The sequence below is a fragment of the Zonotrichia albicollis genome, chromosome 5, assembly GCF_047830755.1.
Source record: "Zonotrichia albicollis isolate bZonAlb1 chromosome 5, bZonAlb1.hap1, whole genome shotgun sequence".
Lineage (NCBI taxonomy): Eukaryota > Metazoa > Chordata > Aves > Passeriformes > Passerellidae > Zonotrichia > Zonotrichia albicollis.
Genome location: NC_133823.1, coordinates 25,238,563 through 25,263,324, shown reverse-complemented (window position 1 = coordinate 25,263,324; position 24,762 = coordinate 25,238,563). Strand labels below are relative to the sequence as shown.

General features: G+C 37.2%; 1 protein-coding gene across 2 annotated transcripts in view; it reads left to right on the top strand.

Annotated features, from left to right (window-relative positions):
• BANK1 (B cell scaffold protein with ankyrin repeats 1) overlaps positions 1-24,762 on the top strand; it is a 135,091-nt gene that overhangs the window by 47,960 nt on the left and 62,369 nt on the right. Inside the window, exons 7-8 of one of the 2 annotated variants that reach the window (XM_074541110.1) lie at positions 1,567-1,690; positions 10,630-10,826. In XM_074541110.1, coding sequence (XP_074397211.1) covers positions 1,567-1,690; positions 10,630-10,826 — 321 coding nt within the window. The remainder of the gene's footprint in view (positions 1-1,566; positions 1,691-10,629; positions 10,827-24,762) is intronic. The other variant, XM_074541111.1, reaches the window with a different exon arrangement.

Here is a 24,762-nt window from a genome sequence, read left to right as displayed (position 1 = left end):
CTCATCTGAGAAATTCCTGTGGTGTTACTTGGTTTTGTCCTACTCTAGATTGAACTCTGTTAAGGCAATGTAATGATTATGTTTTGAAGACCTATTTGGAATGAGAGAGAATAGTATGGGTTCCTAATTGAATTTTTATATTATTCCTCTTAATAGCATGTAAATGTAGTGTTGTTATTCAAGTTAATAATTTGTGGGTTTTATAGATATTTTGGGAGGTCTTGCATATGCTTTCTGAATTTGCGCAGTAAGTCTTGTGCTCAAGATAGATTTTTATTCTTTTTTCCTAGGTGGAGTCTTCCCTTAATGCTTATTCCTTTCCTTATTGAACATTATTATATGTATTCACTATTATTGAATAAAAAATACTGAGTAATGTAGTGTAACATCACAGAAAGGGAGTGAATTATGAGGAGAAGAAATGCAGTGGTTTTTACATATCTTAATATTGGAAGGGCCAGGGTTAATCATGGGGGAAAATAAACAATCATATTGTTAGCTTCCTGAATAAATTTATTTTCTAATTCTTGGTAGGAGTTGGATGAAAATGATATCCTGCCTCTGCATTCCACATTTTCTGATCACACCATACTTACTTTTCTTATTCCCTTTTAACAGCCCTGGGAATTAAACTTCATGGCTCATCAGTACACCCCCCTGTCATTTTCTCCTCAGCATGTCAGTCACAGACTTTCTTTTCAAATTCATATGCTAAGCATGTCTGAAGATGTTCCATTTTAGTCATCCCAGAATCATCTTGACCAGAGACAGTCTGGTTGTGGGAAGGCAAGCTTTAACACAGGGCTGCTGACCCTGAGCAGAGTAAAGCAACTCTGCCTGAGCTCTTCTCTGCTGTGGCTGAGCTCCCTTTGGTGCCCAGTGCAGCACAGACTGGGGTACACAGCTGTAGGGCTTGGTGTAAAATGTCCTTACTCTTCAAATCTCTGTAGTCAGGCTGCTTTTGTCAGACCAGGCAAAGAAATATTTAATTCTGGCTACCTTGAAAGTTGTTAGGCGTAGATCTTGACTTTCTGCCCAGAAAGAGGCACTCAAAAATCTCCCGGCAGTCCATGCAGATTTCCCTTGTCTGAAGACTGTGTGTTTAGTAGGAAGCTTATCTATCTGGTTGATATCAGTTCCTTGTTCTGGCAGCAATGTTTTGTTTTGGCTGATGAAACTGAAGCTGTTTCCTACGTAGACAAGTCCACAATTTTAATGTATAAGTTTTGGGTAGCAGAGAGTTACTATAATCTTTAAACTAATCTTGAATTACCGCTGTAGTACAGCATAGATCTTCCTGTCCTTACACTTCATCCAGGAGGCTTTAAGTCATGTCTGAACTTCATATGTTATAATGCATGTTTATGTACAGTGGGATCATGTTGTCATAATTTTTGTGTTAAAATATCTCTTCTATAGTTTTCCAAAACTGTGCTTCTCTTACTGAAAAATCTTGCCATAATACTGTTTTGAGTAATTTGATTCACCAGAATTCTGAGGATAAAGTTAAAAATACATATTCAACAAATGCACTAATTTTTATCTGTTTTTTTTCTTTCTTTTAAGCAGGCATTGAAATTTTCTTCTGTAGAGAAGGTAGACAATGTTCTGACTTCATTACTGAGAAACAAAATATCTACTTATGAATTCAGCCTACTCCAAAGTGAAGAAGAGCACCATCACCAAGCTAGTGAGTCACTTGTTCTATGTACTGATTTATATTACTGATGCTATGGTTGTTACATATAAATGTTAATAGGACAATCCTTAAGTGTTGAAAGCCTCTAGGGAAATGGAAGAATCCACAATAAAGACAACATAAGCAGAAAAAATGGGAGGAATAATTTTGCAAATCATTGCTTTATGGCTCAGTGCTTTGTATTTATACTTCTGTGGATTGTTGATCAGCTGTGGATTAACTGCAAATTGACAGCTTTGCAGCTGAGCAAATTCATACTTACAGAGAAAATGGTCAGTAAGAGTCATGTGGAGATGCCTATATATGGTATAGTTTTTTTACTAATTGTTCTTCTGCAATGCAGTTTAAGCTGCACTTTTTCCAGTTATAGGGGAAATCTGAAAGTTTTCTCTATCTGAAAATAATGGATGGCTTTTGATCTTGAAACAGCACTAAACTTCTTCAGTCACTTTTAGTACCTATGCATTTAGTGGTTTTCATTACTTCTGGCAAAAAGATAATTTTGTTATTTTTAATTTTTAAAATAAGGCATCCCAGTGAGCTTAAAGTATGGTTTCTTTATAAAGTAGATACATTATATGGACAATTCAGTTATGCATCAACAGAAGCTGCCATTAATACCAAATGGAGGGCCCTGATTGAATTCATTAGCCACTTACTGGGGATTCAAACTGGTTTACAATAAACCAAGAGTGTGCTTATTTAGCTTGTGTTTTGAAAGCATCATTATGATGTTATTTGGAATGTGTATTACACCTCAGCATTTTTAGGAAATGTCTGGGGAAAAAAATTACTCAAGAAAATATGTTTTCTTTCTAAAATACTTGAGAAAGATATGTTTAGGATGCTGCTTGACTTCTGTTTTGTGTAGTTAGACTTTGGTTTTGAGAGAGAAAAGAGCTCTGTAAATCAGTGAACCTGCCACTTCTCATAACCAAACCCAAACAAGTTTTGTAGGTAGCACTATGGGGATTGCCATCATGTTTCCTCTCCTTTTCTTTGTTGATGCAATTCACTCCTATGTATTAGATCAACATGATTCAACTTGTAATGTAAAAATGAGATAAAACATCAAAATTAGTGGGAGCAAGTAAATGAGGTGCCTGTCCTTGACATTTTCCTGTGCAAGACTGCAGGATAGGGGTGGATAACACAGACTCAAGAGTCTTTCCCTGTGTGACTAATAACTATTAGATCTGGTGGTGTTTTTGAATATTGAGAATAATGCTAACCAACCTGCTATGGCCCCAAAAAAAGCCAGTGTGTTTCAAGAGCAAGTTGACTGCTTGAGGCAATAGTGACCTTAAAATGAGCTGGTTTGATGCGTGGCCCAAAAAGAAGGTGCAAAGCTGGATGCCCAGATTGTTAATGGAAAAATAGATGTTTTTGCAGTGCTGGAAGCACTCAGAATGTGGGAGGCTTAGACTCTCATCACTTTTCTGCCTGAAAGGTATATGAACCTGTGTCTTTGACCCCCATAAAAGTATCCCAAATAGCCACTAGACATGTCCAGTAGTGGATGAGAGGAGTTCAAGTTTTCAGCATGAAGTATAGGGAAGAGAAATTTTATTGTTCTACATGGGTGCTTTATTCGAACATTCTTGCACATCAGGGTGCAGCTGATAAATTGCTGCTCTTAAAAGATCTCAATATGACCTCAAAATGGACCAAGAATGAAGAACTTATGATTAATTTATTGGATAACTAATGAATTGCATGGTTTGACTTCTCACAAATTGTGATCTGTGTGAATAAAAACTTGGGAGTCTGAAAGTAAATCCAAGAGGCATACAATGTAATGGAATTAAAATGCAGTATGATACTTTCCTGTACAGACAGTGGTTTAGATCAAAATATGATGAGATGCAAGTTTGCTTACATAATTTTTAAGCTGCCAGTCCCATCTCCAAAATGGCTGTTCAACAGTTTTTTAGTATCACAATGCAGTATTTGTGAGCAGCCAGTGTCTAGGCTTGTAATGTCAAGATAGGTGGCAAAGGTGCAAGAGGTTAACTCTGAAACAGATGAGCAAGCTAAATACAGACTGGATAGAAACCACTGGAAAATGTTGTGTTTAACACACAGCTTTAACTGGAGACAGAGCCAAGACTTGTCTGGGATTTTTAGTGATGGTGTCACCTCTTGTGAAAGAATGTAACTAAAGGTGGAAATACTGTCTGAAATATTGTACGTTCCATACTGAATTGATTTCAGGTATATTGTGCGCACATTCCTTTATATTCTGGTAATAGAATCCAGTCAAAGCATACCAACAAATCCAAACTCAAATTTCAAAATATTTGTTGAGGAATTCATTTCTTTTCAGAAAGCCCTGATTCTCAGAATCCTCAGATTTGGGAGTTTTTGTTGCATTGTTTCCTGTCCAAGAAATAACAATTTACTTGAGGAGAACCTGCTTCATTCTCCACTATTAACTATTTTTCCCTTTTTACAAGTTATTTATTGCTATTTCTCTAATTAAACTCAAGTACTGGTGCTTATGAAAAGTCCTAACTTGCTTTATAGAAAACAGTGCTTTTTGTCACCTAAAACTGCTAGCATCATAGCAAATTCTTTCCTGATTTCTGTAGTTCTTTTTTCCAAGTTGAAACATTTATCCCAAAAGAAGAAATAGAAGTCTGGGTTTTTAGCTTCTGGCAGAATAATGGGGGGAGAGAGAAGGTAGTGGTATTGGCACTGTAGAAGTCGTCTTAGGTGCTATTTAAATTGCTAAGAAAAACAACCCTGTCCTGTTTCAATAATTTGGGAAATAAAAGAAGGATGTCTTACAAGATGTGCAGAAATATCACTGTAGGCTGCTCTGTTTCCTTACTTCAATTTTATGAAAATTCCCACAGGCTAAGACAATGCTATGATAGAGTAATATTAGATTTTATGCTCTGTTTTATAGCTGAGGTTTTGCAGAATTCTCTGCAAAGAAGAGAAAGGACTATGACGGGACAAAACATACAAAAAACCCCCAGCAATTCACTCTTAACCTTGTGTATTTCAAAAGGAACTTTAATTAAAAGCTAGCACTGGCCTCAATGTAAGTTGGAAGTTGAAGAAGCCACCTTAAAGCACTCAATATTGTGACACTTGAGGACTTTCCCTTTAACCTTTCCTTCCAGCTTGTGATCATCTGCTAACTAGTTCTTAGTGTAGGTGCCAAACAGCCACAGATTTTCTCTGTTAACATTCTCCATTAAAGCACTGATGATGAGTAAAACTGCTTTACCCCCACTACACCCTTACTGCTTTTGCTCAAGTCTGTATAGTTAGCTGAAATAAGTTGTTCCAGTTTCACAGCAAACAAAATCTCTAGCAATTTTCACCAATTCAGTGTAACAAACTTGCAAGTTCAAGAGTGGTATTTTATACCTGAAGCACATGGGCTTTCAAATAATTACAGCCTTTTCCTATTGTGTATAATGCAAAACTTTATTTGAAGTGGTTAAACATGGTATGATGGAATTTTCTTTACAGCAGAACATCTAGCTTGTCTTAAGAGCTCAGCTCAATTTTGAGAATTGGCAGTTTAAAAACAGTTATAATTTAAAAATAAACAGAAATAGATCTTTTAGTAGGCTTTTATTATCCATCATTTTGACAGTGGTACCTATAGCTGTCAGTGATTACTGCTGTAGAATCTGGTGGGAGAAGTTCTTCACATTTCCTGCCCGACTTGGGAGGGATTCAAACAATTATTCACAATGAGGGCAAAAAGCAAAGACTAGAAATCTTCAATCATCTCTTTTGAGGTCATTAACCTTACTGTATTTCATAATTATAAATGGATTTGGGGGAGGAATTTCTGAGAGGCCAAGTACAAGGACATCTTTTTCCCTTCACTGCAAAGCTATTAGGGTTATGTTATTATTAAATAATAATGGGAGGCACAGCTATTAGGTTATGTTATTATTAGCTAATTATTATTAGCAGTTAGTGACTACCAGTACCACAGCATGCAGAAATGGTCACTGAAATGTTGCTGAGGTTGCTGGAAGAACAGGCGCCATCTCCACTCTCAGTTTTGCATTTACCAAGACAGCAATTGTACCGAGGCAGCCTCAAGTAGTTCAGGTCTTTGAGGGAGGGCTTCTCAGCAAGACTGGGAAAGTTTGGCCCTTGAAGATTACATCCTACTTTGTGTGAGTGCAGGGTGCTGCCAACTGAGTGCCTGAAAATCAGAGTATGGAAAACTGTCTGAAGTTAGTGAAGCTCAGTCATCTGTGGCTGCTCACAATGACTTGTTGTCTTGTGTCACAACTTGATGCCACCAGGCTTCAGGTTCAGGAGCAGAAGAGAATGAAACTGTACATTTAAGCCACTCATTTCCTTTTGGAGTTTTATGTAGATCTCACTATACCACCAATGCTGCTTTTCAAGTTTTCCTGCCTTTGCAATTTATTTTCTAAGCAGTCGAGTATCTCTTCTTCATGCTGTACACTTGGCTTGGAGATCATATCTAGCTTTCCTTCCATTTTTTAAAGTTTTAAATACATGCTCAGCATTATGTCATTTACACTCAGTGGTGATAATTACAGATACATAAAGAGTAAAGAACTTTATCCAATGTCACAGTAGGAGTGTTGCTGTGAAGTATAGGGCCAAGGAAAACTTAAGGCTCAGTGCTAAGTGAATGAACCCTGAATGTAATCTTATTAAAAAATTGATTACAAAAATCTGAAATGAAATTGCAAACAAGACTCTCTGTATGACATATCTCATCCCATCCAGGTTAAGAACTGGTTAAGCTGAATCCTACAACCAATTTAGAGAAAAGCAGTTGCAAAGCAAACAAGGACAACAAACTTTTTTTTCCTGCTTACTAGGAGCAATATATAAAAAAAAGTTTGTCTTAGGAAATTGGTTTATAATTTTTTCTTTTTACCATCCTCCATGGCTGGCTAAGGTATTTCATTTGTTAATGATGTAGTTTCCTGTAATGTTCAAAGTATGTAAGTGTAGGAGTCCTGCCTGAATATCAAACTCAACTAGGGAGGAGTTGAGTGGTGACCAGGCAAAACAGCTCAAGTGCAAGGAGCTGAAGGAGTTTTGGAATACCTCTGTTCTGTGTTACTTTAAGAGTGCAGCAATGCATTCTAAGCAGTTATGTACCTGCCTAGAGCAGGCTTATGAATGTCACCTCCTCCTCTCTATTGGTGAAGAAATCATAGCATCCAGACCATTGGTAATATAGACTTGATTGCCTTTCAGATTTGCAACCAGTTTTTTTTTATTTCATTACTATGAGTGGAAATCCATTCAGACCATGTTATTAATACTGTGTTAAGGCTCTTTTTATTGATTATATTTGACCTTCTGGTGTTGTCTAATAGGGTGCAAACTATTGAGTACCTATTGCATTGCTGGACATCTAAAAAAACAAATAGCAGAACCCACAAGTACTAAGAAGAGCAGTTTGAGCATTTGTGGAAGTTTTTTTTTTTTTTAATATTAGCTCAGGTCTGAACACTTTTTTTAAGAGAATCTTATTTTTTCTTACATTTAGAAAAATCTAGAGAAAAATAACAAGTCAAATGCATATACTCTGGGCTAAAACTGATAGTTCTTCAAATGACCGAATCAAACCTAGTTTGTGGAACTTTAATTAAAATGTTGAGCCATATTGAGTAAAGAAGTTGTGTAGCATGTACTTTAATACCCCTCGTTGCAGTACTTGTCTCAAAAACCTTAGCTGCTATGCAGTTTTACAATTGCCTATTGTAGCCCAAAGGATTTTAAAGCATACTGCAAATACAAGGGAGTATAAACTACAACACATACTCTTGTTGATGGAAGTTGAACCTGCCAAGGCTTCTAAAACAAGTGGCTTGTTTTACACAGGCACTGTGTATTTACAGTTTCTTGATTAGATTTTTATTTGCCTGGTGGAAATAAAAGTCAGGCAACACTAAATTTGTTTTTAAATCAGTTTAGAGTTGTTAATGGTACTTTTGATTAAACTGTAGCCCACTCAAATACCACCAAAAATAATATTGGAATGGGTTAGTGCTGGAATATTCTTTGTCCAAAATGCAGTCAAAAGTGTCCTAACATTTTTTTCTCAGTTAGTACTTAGCTATGCCTATTCTAAGAACTGTTCATTTTTTTGAATATTGGGGTGAGATTTTACTCTCTCCCATATTATGATTCTACTGGAACAAAAAGGCTGGACAGGGGAAGTACAAAAATGAGCCAAATTTCACTATGCAGAAGAATGTAAAAATTAGAAAGTTTGTTAAAGACTGGCAGCTAAGAGATTTCCATAAGTTCTTCCAGCACACTATGGGCTGAAAATGTGCTGGCTAACCTGTAGACAACTGATGACAGGGATATAAAATAAAACTCAAGAAAGATAGAAAAAACTGTGTAAACTCCCGAGCTGTAGTCCTGGATGGGAGACATGTGGAAATAGACTGTCTGGAGTTGAAGGGACCATGAAGTTACTGCAAAAACAGGCAGGTTGAACACAAAGAAATTACCAGGACTAACTGGCATTCTTTAAGAGCTCTGAAGAAATTTTAAAGTAGAATATCTGGGTTTCTAACAGTGCAATATTTCATTTTTAGTACTAGGACATGTGACTAACCAGGAGTTGATGTCCAAACCCAGCTTCTCAGGCAACCCTGTGACTTAGAAGCAGGTTAATGTATCATTTCTACTGGACAAACTAATAAAAGTGTTAATTTAAAAAGTCTTCTGTAATGTGAAGCCTGACTTTGTGAATTTCTTGTAGGTTTTTTTTTTGAGTCAGTAAACCTGGTTAAGTCAGTAACTGATTGGGTATGGTTGGATAACTGACCAAAGCCAGGAGACGGGCAATTGGGAAAAATCTTTTTTTGCTAGCAATACAAAGTGTTCAGTGTAGCAAGGAAAAAGGCTAATGGGGGCAGGGAATGAGACATTTCGTCTCATTTAGACATTTACTGCATTTATGCAGTAAAATGTCAAATGATATTCATTACAGGTAAAACCAAAGTAGTGCAAGTGAAGAAAAGCAGTCCTATGGTATCATCCAGAATTAGAGGATTTGAGCAGACTATTAGTGCTGAGGAACAAGACCACGCAGTTCCATGAGAACATCAACTTGTTGCTAGGCAGCAGATCAGAAAGCTAATGAAGTACTAGGAATTATTAGAAAAGGAATAGAGAACAAAACAGGACATAATTATGGCAATGCATGAATTATATGGCGCATCCCAAAGTTGAGTATCATGTGCAGCCCTTCTGTCATCTCAAAATAGTTACAGAAAAGCTGGAAAAGGTTGAGGGGAGAGCAGTGTGTGTGCTGGAGTTGGTTCTCTACAGGGCCCAATTAACTGGACTGCAGCCCTTCAAAAAAGAAATTATGAGAATGAGTAAATCATTGGAATTGCATAGAGGGCAGACAGTGATGGAGAATAAGATGAATAAGGGACTGGCAGTTGAGCCCTAGCAGGAGCTGGGCTCAAAGCAAACTACGGGGAGTGATGCCTTGTCAAGGCTGACCCAGAACAGAGACTAGATGGAGCAAAATAATAAAGCGTGTATTTATTAAGAGGCCTCAATAGATCCACCTTGGGCAGCACAACCCAAAATGACCACAAAATGGATGACTGGTCATGGGGTCTCACACTTTTATAAGTTCTGGTCCACTTGCATATTGGAGATAATTGTCCAATTACAGCTTTAGCCCATGAAGTCCGATCCTTCTTGTTTTCTCTCTTCAGTCCACCATTGTTTATGCCTGAAATTTAGATCATTTGTCCTTGGTCCCCAGCTAGAGAAGGAATTGTTTTGTCTACCTATCCTGTGAAGAGAGTTTACTATCCTCTAATATGAAGCCTAGATTTACTCACTAAAGCAGATCAGAATCTGAAAAATACAAAAGCTAAAACCTGAGGTATGAAGACCATTCCTTCATGCACTGGGTAGGAAAGACCCTCAGCGTACAAAAAGTTGATGATGCCTGGGACAGGCTGGGTGCATGCTTGGAGAAGAGATACACTGCATGCTGACTTATGCATGCTTTTAATTGAAGTTCCTTTTGAAATACACAAGGTTAAGAGTGAATTGCTGGGGGGTTTTTGTATGTTTTGTCCTGTCATAGTCCTTTCTCTTCTCTGCAGAGAATTCTGCAAAACCTCAGCTATAAAACACAGCATAAAATCTCATATTACTCTATCATAGCATTGTCTTAGCCTGTGGGAATTTTCATAAAGTGGGTACACAGCCAACCACAATTAATCAGGAAGTAGAGTATGAATGTAGAGAGAAGTATTTTCTATGCTTGAGCTCTTTTTCTTTGTTGTTACTTGTTTGGTGGTTGTTGTTGTATGTAACTTGTGTTTGCTCATAGAGTTAAAATACAGGAAGATGCTGAAATGATAAATGGAATGTCCCAGCTCTCCAATGTAAAAGTGGTTTTTGATAGAAATTAATATTGGGTTATTTCTGATAAATCCTAAAAACTTTTGTCTAATTCATCTTTAAATTCTCTGATTTTTCATTACAAGGATAAGCAAACTTTTCCAGGTGTCTGGTGGTCCTTTGATTTTTCAGAAATTATTTTTAATATCAAAACATAGCATCATAAACCTGTAAAAATGTCCCCCTCAAAAATATTCTACCTGCCAAAGGCATGTCTTGACTGTAGAGTAGTCTGCCCTTTGCAAGAAAGCTTATTTCTCAGTAGAACAGAAGTGCTTTGAAATCCCCGTCAGGATAAAAATGAGATTTCTCAGTTACACCAGAGGCTCCTTTATTGATATGTGCATAGGCACTGTAAAACTGCTAATTGAGAAAATAATTCTTTGACTGTTAGTTCAATACCAGGAGCTTGAAAACTGTGATTCCACAGCACTAATATTCAAAAGACATTTATAGAAAAAGGTGTTCTATAAAAGCAGAACTTTGTTTCTTGAGACTTTGTTTCCATTATACAGATAGCCCTTTGGAAGAATTTCCTACCCTGCTTCACTGTGCCGCCAGATTTGGCTTGAAGAAACTTGCAGCATTTCTACTCAGTTGTCCTGAGGCCACACGGGCTTGCAGAATAACCAATAAATATGGAGATGATCCAGAGAGTATTGCAAAGAAGCATGGGCACAAGGAATTAAGAAAATTAATCCAAGAATTGTCAGTAAGTCCATGTGCTTTCTATACATCATCTACAACCAGGGGGCTAAGATATTGTGCTACTGAGATCCCATAGCCTTCTTGTAAAGACTAATATGTTGTAGTCCTTCTGTCTGAAAATATTGTTGTACTCTTGTCTGAGAAAGAGGGGTCAAAATGGGGTACAGCCACTTTCTTTGTGCACTGATGGTGAAGATCAGAGATTTTTCACTGCTCAAATCTTAGGCATGTAATGGGAAGGAGAACAGTGAGCCAGAAGTACCTTATGTGGCCTGGTTAGATTGGTGCTTTCAGCACCCAAATAATGGTTATATTGTAAGTAGTCTAGACCAGCTGTCTAGAGTAGGAGCTAAAGACTTCTTTAAAGGTCACTTTAAAAGGGACTTTGAACTCTCTTAGCACTGCTGTTCTTCACCATTCAAAAATGAGTTTTTTCCCTGCCATGGTTGTTCGTGCCACTGTGACCGAAGGGTAAATTTTATCACCTTTAGATGGAGTCAATATTTCTTCAGCTGGGTATGCAGGAGGGGCTTGGAGCAATAGTTGCTCTTCCATGTGAAAGGTAATAGTGAAATGGGGGTCTTTCCATAGTTCTACCATGCAAATTATTGCAAATGAAACCTAACAGAATTGCAGTAAAAAAGCAATGTACTGTAGTGACATTTGAGAGCTTTAACCTATTTCAACTCTTTTTGTGCTAACTGCAATATGTACAGATATGATAATTCTACAGTTTTTGATACTGCAATTGAGCTCAAATTTAACTCAAGAAAATGCGTTCCTCTCTACCATCCAGCATAAAGCTGTACATAAAACCATGCTGTCTTCCTGGATCACCATGTTAGTAATTTCACATATAACAATTCTAGCTGCTGTAGTTGCCCCACAGTCATCCACGCACTGGTCAGTCTGATGTGTAAGGTCAGGCTTTTCAGTTCTTGGAGTTTACCAGTTTGGCTTGAAGAGAATGGAACTGTATTCCCTAACCTCCCTACCTGTGTATTTGGCTAGGTGCTGTTTTTGTATGGTCAGATGCTCCCAGTAAAGTTGTGTGTAAAGGATTGGTAAGAACAGACAGAATATGAATAAGGTGATACTTAATTCCTGGTGAAATACCTTGATTTCTTTTCCAAGATGATCATATGAGCTGAAGGGTTGAAACATGGATGAAAAACCATTTTGGAAACATGGTTTCCTTTGATAATTTTTCATGATTAATGATAATGAAAAATTCCATAGGACATTCTTTTTACACTAGTGTTGTAGAAATTCAATTTCTGATGTGTCTTTGTTGTGCACTCCACATGGAACTGGAAGTTTCGGAAAATAGGTAATTTTGGTTTTATCGTAATACATTCATACTCTGGTCTGAAGGTTCTTCAAGAGAATACAAGCATGCATGGTACAGGCAGACTAAGGTGATACACAGAGAGCATGTGGCAATTCTACAGTCTTTTCACTTTTTAATAGACCTTGTCAGTGATGGAAGGCAATGCTTGTGAGAGTGGTTTATTTCACTATGAAAAGCATGTAAAGTGTGTGCATACCTTTGGTTAGCTTTTCTTTATTAATAAGATTACTAATTGTCCTAATAAAGTCTAAGTATAAATTTTTCAGTCTAAAACATGTATTTAAAATGGCAATTGATCTCTAAAATGTAATTTTTCTTTAAAACACTTCTCTGATGGTACGTGCCTGCTATTGTTTGCACATGAACAGTTAAAAACAACTGTTCTCTGCTTTCCCAAGGATGAAAACTTATACCAGTATTGAAGTAAAAACTACTCTTTGGACACTGTAAATGTGTGTAGACTGGATAGGACATTCAGTTGTACTACCTGATTTCAGTTGATTCAAATGGCTTTGCTTACTAATGCAACACAAGTGAAAATCTGAGTGTGCTTCAAGTCTGCCAAATGTGTAATATGAAACTATAGAAACATTAGCTCCAACCACTGGAAGAAAAATGGCTTATTTGTGTCCACTGTAATAGTGCACTTAAGCAAAAACACTTACTGTACCTCTGTAATTGATGGGAATATGGAAAAGAAATATTTGCATGGCTCTGAGCCAAGAAGAATTTAGTTTAACCATGTTCCTGGAACTTCCCATTACAGCTGTAATGTTGACATTACTTATTATTAAAATACAAGTACTTTTGCATTTGGCATACCTCTCAATGTTTCAAAAGTGTTACTTGTGTTTGGTTATTCCTTTAAGGAATAGCCCCAAAATACAAATAGTAAATCATTGCTTCTATCTTAAAGAGCAGAAGGTTTCAGAAAAATGAGTGCATTAAAACATACATTTGATTTTTCCAAAATCTTGCAAAGTGTCTTTCATTTGTTGGAGGAAAACCATCAAAACCCAAAAGTGTGATTTTGAGCTGGAGAATTCTTAGGGGAGTAAGAATTCCCTGAGATGATTAGAGAGAGCGCATCAAAAGATGAAGTGGCAACAACTCAGCTACTGTTTCTACCTTCAAGCCCAGCGGGCTGTACAGCCCTTTTTGGTGTCTGCTGAGCAGATCGGTGCTCAGGGCTTTTATTTGCTACTGCTTTGCTGCTAGGGCCCTCCAGCTTCCCTGTCAGCAGGCTTAATAGAAAGGTGCTCAGGGCTGTGTTGGCAAAGGTGAGCCATGGGAGCTGTCTGGCTTTCACAGGGGTCATCTGAATGGACTAAGTGCCCTGTCTCTGTTTGAAAGGGAAACCTCTTTCTGCAGCTGGACACTGACAGTGTCAATGTGGGGAGTGTTACAGCCACAGGAAAGAGATCTGGAGTGCCTGGTGGCTGTGCTGGGAGCTGATCTCCTGATGTGTCAGAGCAAAGCACAAGGGAAGGATCCCACATCATGAGGCATGCTCTTCAGCTGGATGAACACACCCAGATGAGATTCTTCTGCTTTTAGTACCAGTGTTAAGTGCAGTGCAGGGTCATTAAATGCTAAAACCTCACACCCATTGTGATCCTGTATATATCTGTGCTTCCACCATGGTAGTGTCTGCCTTCTGTGTCAGAATTTCTGCATTTCAGATGCTCCTTGAAAATGTCTGCTCTGGTGAGGGAACACTGCAATACTTGAATGATTTGCATTAAAGGTACAAAACTGGTGAAACTGTGCTTGAAAGATTCTTCAGTGAGGATTATAATGAAACTCAGTTTCAAATGTGCCAGCAGTTTATTAAGCAAACTGGGGTTTTTGCGTTTTAGCACAATGGGCATTCATTTCTAATTCCTACATGTTTCATTATAGTTCAGATAAAGTAATTCCCTCTTCTGTAGCCTAAAAGAGGGACACACTTAACACTCTGCAATAACATACTGACTTGTCAGTCTTTTGATTTTTATTCCTCTCTACCTTCAAGTATTTGAATATTTTCCACAATTACCTATAGGCTGAATTGCTTGAATCAAGTGTGTCTATTTAAAACTACTAAGAGACATTTGGTAGGAATTCTGGCAGGAGTCCTTGTATTTGAGCCTTTGAGGCTTGGTTGATCCAGCTGATAGCTCAAATGCCAGTAGGAAATGTTTTCCATTAGCCACAGGTCAAAACATATCTGCAGTCAGCTGTTCCAGTACCTGTGACAGGTATTTGTAAAGTGACAGTAGTTCTCTGGCATATCAGGGCTTTATTTCAGATGTTTGCCTTCTGCATATGCTCTGTCTCTGAAAGCTGCTTTGACATGAGCTCGTTCTTCTTGCCACCAGCTGTGGCTTTCTAAGTCTGTGTAAAAAAATCGACCTCCAGATTATAAAAAAATCACTGAAATTATGTTCTTATCCAGCACACAAAGTGAGACTTTAAAAATAATGCTAGGAAATTGTCTCTCATCTAGGTGTAAGGAGGGGAGTATGTTCAGTTTGTGACCTGACCATTTAAAATTGGAGATCAGACTGGTAGTCAGTTTAGGCATTTGTGCTTTGGCATAGGAGTAATTCTTTGTTCCAGAACTTTGGGTTTTTAATTTCTTCTTTCTTTTAATGTGAGCTGTGTAGCTGAATGTGTCATAGCCAGGAAGATTACTGTGTACCAGTGTGGTATACATCACAAAAAAACCCACAATTCAGAAAGTGTTTTATTGGTTGGTTAATGCAAATGCTTTCTGATTGCTGGCTTCAGCCTTTAAAGCAGATTCCTAGGGGTGGCATAAACGTTGTTTAAATATAAAAATGGAAGGGTTGTTTTTTGTTGTCACCACACATTTGAGACAGCACAAACTAATTTTTATTTTTAAAATACCTTCTGACATTTCAGAATTGGTTACCAGAAGCCAAGGACAGAAAAAGGAGGTCAATTGACCTTTTTTTCACCTGCCTTGTCACCAGGTCTGTAACAATTTGCAGCAGAGCAGGAGACTGATAGAAGAATTTTCTTCCTCTGCCACTAGCAAAACTCTGTCTGGATTTCTTGTTTAACCTAATTTTCTGTCTGCCTGCTTGAAGCACCCCTTAGGCAGCTATTGAAAATATAATAGGTATTTAATTCTGTACCTATTGGTGGAAATTCCTTCAGAATGGCATAGATTGAGATTGCCCTGCATGGCTCTTCAGAAGAAGCTGGTTTTCTTTCCAGAAGGGAGAATTACAGCAATTCTAACTCATCTGAGCTACATCCTGCAAAGCCTAGACCCTGAGTTACTGGGTGCACTGCTGTTAGAAGTTCCCTCAGTAGCAGAGAGAAGCACAGTCTTACAGCTGGTCATAATTTTCACTCAGAGCCTATTCTAAAGAAGATATATGTTTTGGATAGCAGGGGAGGGAGGAAAGACATTTTTCTTCCTGAAATGCCAAGCTGTATTTTTATAAATCATAGCAGGCTTAAAGGATGGGCAGAAATGTAGTTTGAGAAGTAACTCATCACTGTACACCTCTCCCCTTTCATCTCGTACTTTGAAGTGCCTGGTTGAACCAGAATATAGAATCTCCTGAAGTATCTTCAGCTTGATGAAATAGAAAGCAGTCTACAGAAATAGGGTGTTTTGAAAATTGAGGGTACTTTTCATCTCAGTTGTTTTATGTGAGAAGAATCTTACTTGGCTTTGTAGCTACTATTGCCAAATGACAGGAAATCTTTAGACTGCAGGAATCCCTTCACCACGGATTCTCATAATTTGCTGGGGTGTTCTAGAAGCTCTTCAGAAATCAGCACTTTCTGAACACAGAAGTATTATTCTTCCATTTATTTTTAGCTTTGTATTTCTGTAAAAGGCTATGTAATGTGGCAGAGCTCCTCACCAACAAACAGATTTTTACATATGTTTGCAATATCTTCCTCAGCTATTAATTTTCTGCCAGAGAAGGATCGTATGTAAAAAGATAAAGAATCTTAGATGAATCTGATTGCTGTCAATAGTTCTTTAATTACTTTAAATGCTATCCCAGTATTGCATGGGGCTGTAGCTCATTGCTATCAAATATCTGGTAGACTATGTGACAGAGAAGAGGATTAGTCTGGTTTCTGAAATTCCTTCTAATCCACCAGTGAGTCCTTGGTGAAGCCTGCTGGATTTAATTCCTGCCACAATATTTTAGTGCACAGAAATGTCAATTGCATGCATTCTTTGGTACACTGGAAATTACCTAGCTGAAATGAATAAGTGACTGTATTCTTTGATAGTCTTCAGTGAGTGAATATTCACAAATCAGATTCTTCAAGAGAGGCTTGCTATTATCCAGTCTTGGTGTTTTATGTTTAAGATTTGGTTTGGGGAATTTCTGTTCACGTGTTCTCAGAGGGATTTGCTCCCTGTAATAAAAACTTGCTAGCATATACTGTATTTTGAGGTCAGGCAATTTAGTGAGCTAAGATACAGACTGAGCACAGAAAATTTTGGCTTCAAGAAGGAAAGACTAGATTTTTAATTTTGAAAAACCAGCCATTACACTACTACATACATTTTAAAAGTTTCTGTATTGACTTTTATTCAGGCTAGAATCTTGCACCTTAACTGTGATTGCATCTCCTGTCAAGAGGTATGCAATTGAGTGCAGCCTTCTTGCAGAAAGAATGATAAGTGGAATTGCAGATTTGGAAACCTTACTCTTATATAAGATACCTATTGAAATTTGTGTGTAACTTAGAATGAATGAGAATGTTTTTTCCAAAGAATTGTCTGGTATTTTGTCTCATCTTCTGATATTCCATAACTATAGCAGTGACACAGTGGAAGTCAGTTATTTGCAATTCACTGTTAGTAAAAGCTTTTACAATTTTTAATGGGAACTTGAATACTAATGGAATTTCACACAAAATGCTTGTGAATTAGAAGTAGGGAAAATGCAAAAAGATTCCTTGATGATACCTCAGTTATTAAAGGTATTTAGGATTGTAATAGCTAAAATGGATTTTCACAGGTTTTTCTGACTGTTTGTTGGTGTGAGATGAGCAAATATACATGGCTAGAGGGGACCATTTGGGAAGGTGGGATGGGGAGTGTCCCATTTTTCAGAAGTACTCTGTAGGCTGAAAAGAACCCTTCTTATAATCTACCTGGATTATTATTCTTTGAATTTGCTTGAACATCTAAAAACCATTTGTCTAAGCTGTTAATGTTAATGAAAAATGCAAATGCAATACTTTATAAGAAAGAGAGAAAAGAAGTCACCATGTTATGTTGCTGTAGAAATCAGTGGCATGCCTATATCAAATCTGGCCTCTGTGTCTACAAACACCTGTGTATGTGCATAAATTGAAATAGATAAAACTGCACTAGACTGAGGATTTGTTAGCAAATGAGCTGTTTCTGCCTAACCTGTGTCATGGAAAGTGACCCAATTGGACATGAAATACTGTTGTGTATACGGGATCATTTTCTGCTGAAGCTAGAAACGTAGGAAGCTTGTAAAAGGTTAGAGACTTTTGTGGAGGTGGAGAACTTTCAGTCTCTGTGTAGGGTGTTTTCATCCTGAGGGCATGAGTTCTCTATCCAAATTACAAATGAGTTGCACGAAGTTAAGCAAGGAATTTTCCCAAGAAGAGAATGCCCCACAGTTTTCTATTTTAACAGATGTTCCTTTCACCTTTCAATTAACCTTCCTGCACTGGTGATATCACTAAGTGTATTATTAGGTATCTTCTTCCTTAAATACAAACATCTCAGAAGCCCTTACAATGCAAAGAAAAAAAATTAAGTCGTATAAAATTATCTGCTAGCCCATTTACTGCAAAAGGAAGGATTGCTGAGGCATTTCAATGAAAAGTGTAGATGCAAGTTTTAGGTCTTGCCTCTGTCAGTTGCAGCAATTTGAAGGTATATTTGTGGCTCTCATGAAGCAGGTTTATCTTTACATAGCATGTGCTGCCAGCCTGATTATCTGGAATATGCCCTTTGGCTGCCTCCCAGTGATCCGTGAGGAATCAAACATTGTCATATCTTACAAGTTGTTGAGAACAAAGAAAGGTAGTGTATGAGCAGTGCCTTTCTCCAGCCCCTCAGAAGGAAAAAAACACCAGAATTTAAAAGAAATGCAAATAAAAAAAGACCACCAGAGAGAAAAGAACAGTAGTAAGGCTCTTTCAATTTCATGGGGGAAAATGAAGGAAGAGTAGGAGAGGTAAGGAGCTGTTAAAATTGTTGTGGTAATTATAATCTGCAAGCCAAAACCACCTACATTTTGAGTGACATTGTGTGGTCTGAGGGAAGTGTTTTGATCCCAGAGCCCTAAGAAAAACTAGGTGGAGAAGCAAGAATTAATGAGTAAAGTTAGGTAAGAGGCTTGCTGAGTCCTTAGCAATCTGAAGTTTCAGTGCTCTGCACAGAACTAATAGTTACCAGGCTTTGCTTCAGCTGTAATTTATTGCTTAATTAGAAAAATTGTCTTTGGGCTCTACATAAATAGGATGACCATTAGGGAAAGGCATTTCTCAAAGCTACCAAGCCCATTATATGGAAACTACCTAAGAAAATCCATTTCTGCTCTGCATAGTGTTAGTCCCTTTTAACACAGCCCTCCAAGGTCTCAATTTATAATTCTGTCTGAGGACCCTGCACAGAAGGAACACTCTTTATTTTGCCTTTGATTTTTCCTGTCCCCATATGTCTTACAATAAATTATTTAGTGTTTCATTGCCAGAACTATAGGGTGTCTAGTAATAATAGTTATTTCTTCTTAAAAATGCTTAAAAATGTTTTCTGAGTTCCCACACCCTACCAAACTCAAAAGAACCTGCAGCAGTTGACATAAAGATGTCTCCTTTTGTGGGGAAAAAGCCAATGTAACTGCTAATAGATTGCTTTATAATACATGTTAAATAACCATCACAATCACTGCAGTTGAAATTTATGGTGTGTATGTAGCAGACATGTGCAGGCCTCCTCAACCCCACGAGCCCCATGCCAGAATCTTCATCTTCATGTGTTGGAGTTTGGGAGCTGTTCTTGGGCAGTTGTTAAAGGCTCCCCAAAGCTCTCACTCTGAATGTGAGGCACATAACTGGATCTTAGCACTCTCTGATGATGCCAACCTTCAGAGCCATGTTGGTGTGATTTTACTTGCTCTTGAGATTTCTGATTACTTTGCTGCTTCTGTAGAGCCTTGGGATATGACTTGGAAGCCAATATTTTGAAATATTAAAGAACTGCTTAGGACCTGCAGTTAGCCACCTGTGGACTTCTGAATTCCAGCTGAGTTTGTCTGCTGTTAATAAATACAACTTTCTAAGAAGCCCAAGAATAAAAGTAGGCAGAGATGGCTACTTTTGGTAGAGAATGGAAGAGAATAGCAAGTCCTCCTTGGGCTACAGAGGAAAACAGAAATGAGGTTCTGTGCCGCCATGAAAGTAATAGAGTAAGTCTGACTCCTAATTGCATCATTCAATCAAGCCTTCAAAGATCCTTTTTAATTAGATGTATTTTAAAAAATGCTGCCAGTTGGTAGCCTGTACTATCTTAAATAAATGGGTCAAAGGATTGAACAAAAGTTTCCATGGAGACTATATATGACTGCAAGGTACTTTCCAAATTAATTAAAGTCTTGTGTTGCAAGGAAAAAGGTTAAAAGGTAACAAAATCTAGTACAGGTATATAGATCTGCAGTCGATTCTGGCCACTGGGGCACTTGTGATCACTGACAACACAATCAGTTAAATTTTAACTGTAAATCTACTGTATAATATAGCATTCTTTCTTCATAACAGTTAAACAGGACAGACCCAGCTGCAAGGCTGAGTTAATCATGCACATACAGAACAAGAAAAAACTCTTTTTCTGGAAAATCCAGAACACATAATTTCAGAATTTTGAAAGTAGTTATAATAAGTGAGAACTATTCATATAATTTTTTCTAGATTATTAATTAAAGACTAGAGTTTTTATTTTTAACTTTTTTCTTTTGTGCATATTAAATGCACCTGTGTAATGCAGAGAGAAAGATATTTCCTACTAGGTTTTTAGTAAATAAAACAACAAAGAAGCAGGTTTGCATATACAGTATATCTGAATTGCATTGTGTTCATAACAATTCAGTCAACACTGAAATGTTGATTGGATACTGCTTATTTGTTTAGATAATAACTGTAGATTAGTCCACACATTTTTCTGATTGCAGGAAGTTTTGTGCTAGATTGGTACACAGATTGTTGTAACGGTCCTATCAGTGTTATTGCTTCTATTGGTACTCCACTACGCTCATAACATGACAGTATAGAAGATAGAAATGTGGTTTAGAATAGCCCCTGAGTAAATATTTTCAGGTTATTGATGTCTTCAATTTTTGATCTCAGCATTGAGAGGAAATATATATGATCATCCCTATATCTAAATTGGTGTCAACAGTGTGATTTAACAAAGTTATTCTAGCCTTTGGCTCATAAAATTTGCAATTATGTTTTTAGCAAAACATTTTGTAATTCTAAAGATGGTTCTTCATTTTATCCTTTAAGTGTTGCTTTAGATGTAATATTCACATATCAGTGTAGCTTATATGTAAAAGTACATGATGATCTTTTCTAGAGCTCAGATACATGAAACTTTATGCATTAAAATGTGATATTATCAATTAAAACTGGAATTATCTCACATTACAAAGATCTGTCAGTATTTGTCATCCTGTAGATCAATGGTTAATTGCTGAACTGTATACTAAATTTTTATCCCAGCTCCTGTCTTTTTTAAGAATTTCGTGCTCAGAGTATGCTAATTTTTTTAACATTAAAGTTGGAAGTTTATTTGGTAAATATACAAATTAGAGAGATTAGAGACCCTCTGTTCCTATCACCTTTAATGGTCTGCAGAAATGACTGGAAATCTAAGTTCAGAAATCCCAACAAAATTATTGCCCCTGACCAATTCAGATCATATATTATGTCTGGGTACAGAAGAAGAAGAATTCTTTGAATCACAAACTTAACTTGTGTTATTCCACAATTTTGCTGTCTGCAGCTGCTGAGAGGAATGAATGTCAGAGCAGTGCTTTCATGTGTATTTACAAGCCTCTGAGTCTGGATCTGCCCCACTGTTACTCCCATCTCAGCTATTCTGAAACAGGGCAGAGCCATGAGAATCTAACGTACGTGCCTCAATAAAATGTCATATTCTATTTGGGCTTTTTAATCTATTTCACATTATAATCACACTTTTTGATATGCTGTGGATTAGGAATGAGGTGCAGTTTCATTGTAGGTTTTTCCCATTAGCTCTAGGATAGTGTTTATTTTAGCATCATCCATAAGAACTTTATTCTATCCAAAAATACTCCCAATACCATCAACACTCAAAATAATAATAGTGATGTGCATCTTTTGAATAGCGTTTGCAGGAACACAAAATTCTGTGTCTCTTCTGTGATGGTGGGTCCTCTTTCCCTTTTCCATCTGTACATGATGATGTCCAGGAAAAGTCTTTATGTTCTGGGACAATCCTTTAATAGATATAATTCTGGTTAGCATAATATTTTGTTGAGAACCCAATTATGTGAAAAAATTAAATTTTTCCTCAGAGTGGCTCCTAAAGACACATTTTAATTTTTGCCAGTCTCTTTCTTCTGTCTTTTTACAATTACTTTAACTTCGTGCACTGGAAGTTGGTAAAAAAATTGTTCATGTCTCAGGCATCTTTAAACCAGGTTCTGTTTCAGATTAGGCTTAGACTGTGCTTTGCACTCTGGTAGACTTATTCAGTCTTTCAGACTGCTCAGCAAATGGAGTATTAGACCTCTGAACTATCGCAGGTCTAATCAATGCCACTAGGACTTTGGAATGGAGAAAATCTCCTACAGAGAAGTTCTTTAGTCCTTCAGAAAAAAACTCCTTATTTCCCTAACCTTTTTAAATGAAAAGGGCTGGAGTTAGTAAAAAAAGAAAAAGAAAAAAAATTTAAAAAGATGACAGTAAAGGAATGATTAGGTCAGAGTCCAAAAATTATTTGCAAAGGGCAGTACAGTGCAGAGCAGAAGGCAAAATGCAGATATGACACTAATCCATGGGCTGTGCCAGGACCCACAGGAGGACAAGGAATCATTGCAGAAATCTAATCTGATTTCTATGCTACCATCAATTCTATTTTACAGAAGTTATTTATGTAAAATTTAGGTTGGTAATTGACCATTTTGTTTGTTTGAATAGTGATGGATTTGTGAGCATCTACCCAATTCTTCATAATTTTGGTAAGTGGCAGTGCTGCAGTTTGCCTGTGAGTTTATGTTCTTTGGGCTGAGCAAGTAGATGTTTCTGTCCCAGGAGACTTGGTAAAGAGTCAAACCCCAGCTGAATACAAAGTTATCAAAGTAACTGAGTATTTTTTTGTTACACCTGGTTGCTATTTTCATTGTAGACCATTGTTTTGATTATTTAAAATATCTATTCCCTTTATCAATTTATTCACAACTACTGCATTTTGCTTTGACTTTGTTCCATAGTTCCAAGCCCTCAATAAACTTGTGGTAGTTTAGGTGCTTTTACTGTCATTTCCTCTTTGTCACTTCTTCTCTCAGTCAAAATTATGTTCATCTCTCTCTTAATCAAGGTAGTGCAACCCTTATTAAGAAAAGGATGAACACCTTTGGGGCTGTTAGATTTTATTTTCTGTACAGAAGTAATGGGAAGGTGTTTTCTAGGATTTGAGAAAAATAAAGGGAGTATAAGTCTGGAACTTTTGTTGTATGTATGCATAGATTTTTAATGTATGTGCGTTTTTTGGTTATTGCTACTACCTAAATTCTGTATGCTAATAAAATAATGGTGTTTGTATAAGATCCTGCTGTATTAATTATGCATGATATGTTAAGAAGATGTAAAGCTATTTTAGTCTACTGTTAATTTTCTCTGACTTAGTAGTGCTGACTGGTGGAATTGGAACATGACAGAGCTGTTGTTCAGCCTTACATGTTCTTATTCCACATAGAGAAATGTTTTACTCCTTCATATCAGAGGAGTCTCTTTTAGTTTGAGATATGGGTCCTGACTTCTCTCTCTGTTCCCCTTTGTAACTCCTCTTAATGCCCTCTGTGGAGTTCACAGTACATCTAAATGACAATACCCTTGGAAGGTACCCCTGAAGTAGCTTCTAGTTCTGGAAAAAAGGCAGCAAATCTGCCTTTTGAAATGATGGGTTACCCTGTCCAATACTGCTTGTACTGCTTATCAGCACACAAAAAGAGGAAAAGAAATGGCTGGAGCAGAGGTTGGAGCATAGCTTCATTTCACCTGGTATTTTCTGTGATAGCAAGCTGCAGTGATCTGCTCCAAGAGCAACTATATTTGTGTTTGTTTGCCACACTTGGAGGAGTATCAAGACAGCCAGGGATTTGATGTTCAGATCACAGAGACCTGATAGTTTTTTGAACACAGGGCATTTGACCTAGGCAGTTACCTAATTGGAGGGTAATGCAAGTTAGAGCATTATTTCTGAAGAGAAGGAATCTGTTTGTATGACACGTGCCATGTCTCTCTGGCTGTAGAGAGGAAAGCAGACAATGCTGTGGGAAAACAATACAGCTATCCTAAAATAGGGGAGAGGGAAAAAAAATGAGGGATTCTGTGGTTAATAGTAATGGACAAAGAGTGATAAAAGCATTTTGGTCCAGTTTTGTGTGCTAGTGTGGATGTTGTCAAAAATTTTGCAACTGAACGCGTTCTCCAAGTGAATCAATGCATTTTTCAAGAGAATTACTGGAAAGATTGACCAGCTTCACAGCACAGGAGACATGACTGGTAAATTCAGAATTAAAATTCAGGTCTTTCTTTTTTGTGAGTTTCTTGTGAGTATGGGAAAAATAGTCTTTTTTCCAGAAATTCTTGTTTCTTGTTGCAGACATGCTTTTTTGATCGTACTGATCTTCTGAGTGAAATACATTATTCTCTAGGTAAACAGCAGCTGTTCCACATACAGGTGTTATGATTAAACTTCTGTATCCTCACTTAGCTAAATAAACATAATACCCTCAAGAAATTATCTCTTGCGTTGAAGCTAGCAGTGCAAGGTGTTCCTGTGTCTATATGTGTGTACCATGTACATGTCCTTTAAAAAAAACTTGGGCACTTACATGACAACACAGAAAATTAATTTTATGCATTACAGGTAAATCTGCAGTGTTAAAAACTGGCAGACAGGAAGACATTATTTGACAACCAGTATTTTTTAGGTGCTTCCAGATCTTAGTCATGCTGCACATCTAGCAGTAGATTGGAGATGGACAGCTTGAGATGAGTATAGCTAAAGTTACTTATGTAAGCCTCTGTTTGCAGATCAAATATATTCCAAAAGGATACCTGTGCAGTTGGGCTCAGATAAATGAAAAGTTTCAAACTTCTAGTTGTGAAGGACTGAGGAAGTAAAAACTGTTTTTTGCAGAAGTAAAATTTATTTTGAAACTTATGAAGTCTAGATAGACTTTTGCATTTGTTTTGGTGTGTTTTGCTTGGTGCAGTTTCTCTTTTTGCTTTTTCCCTGCCACAAAATCTGTGAACATGTAAGTGGTTTAAGACCTATAGAATTCTCATT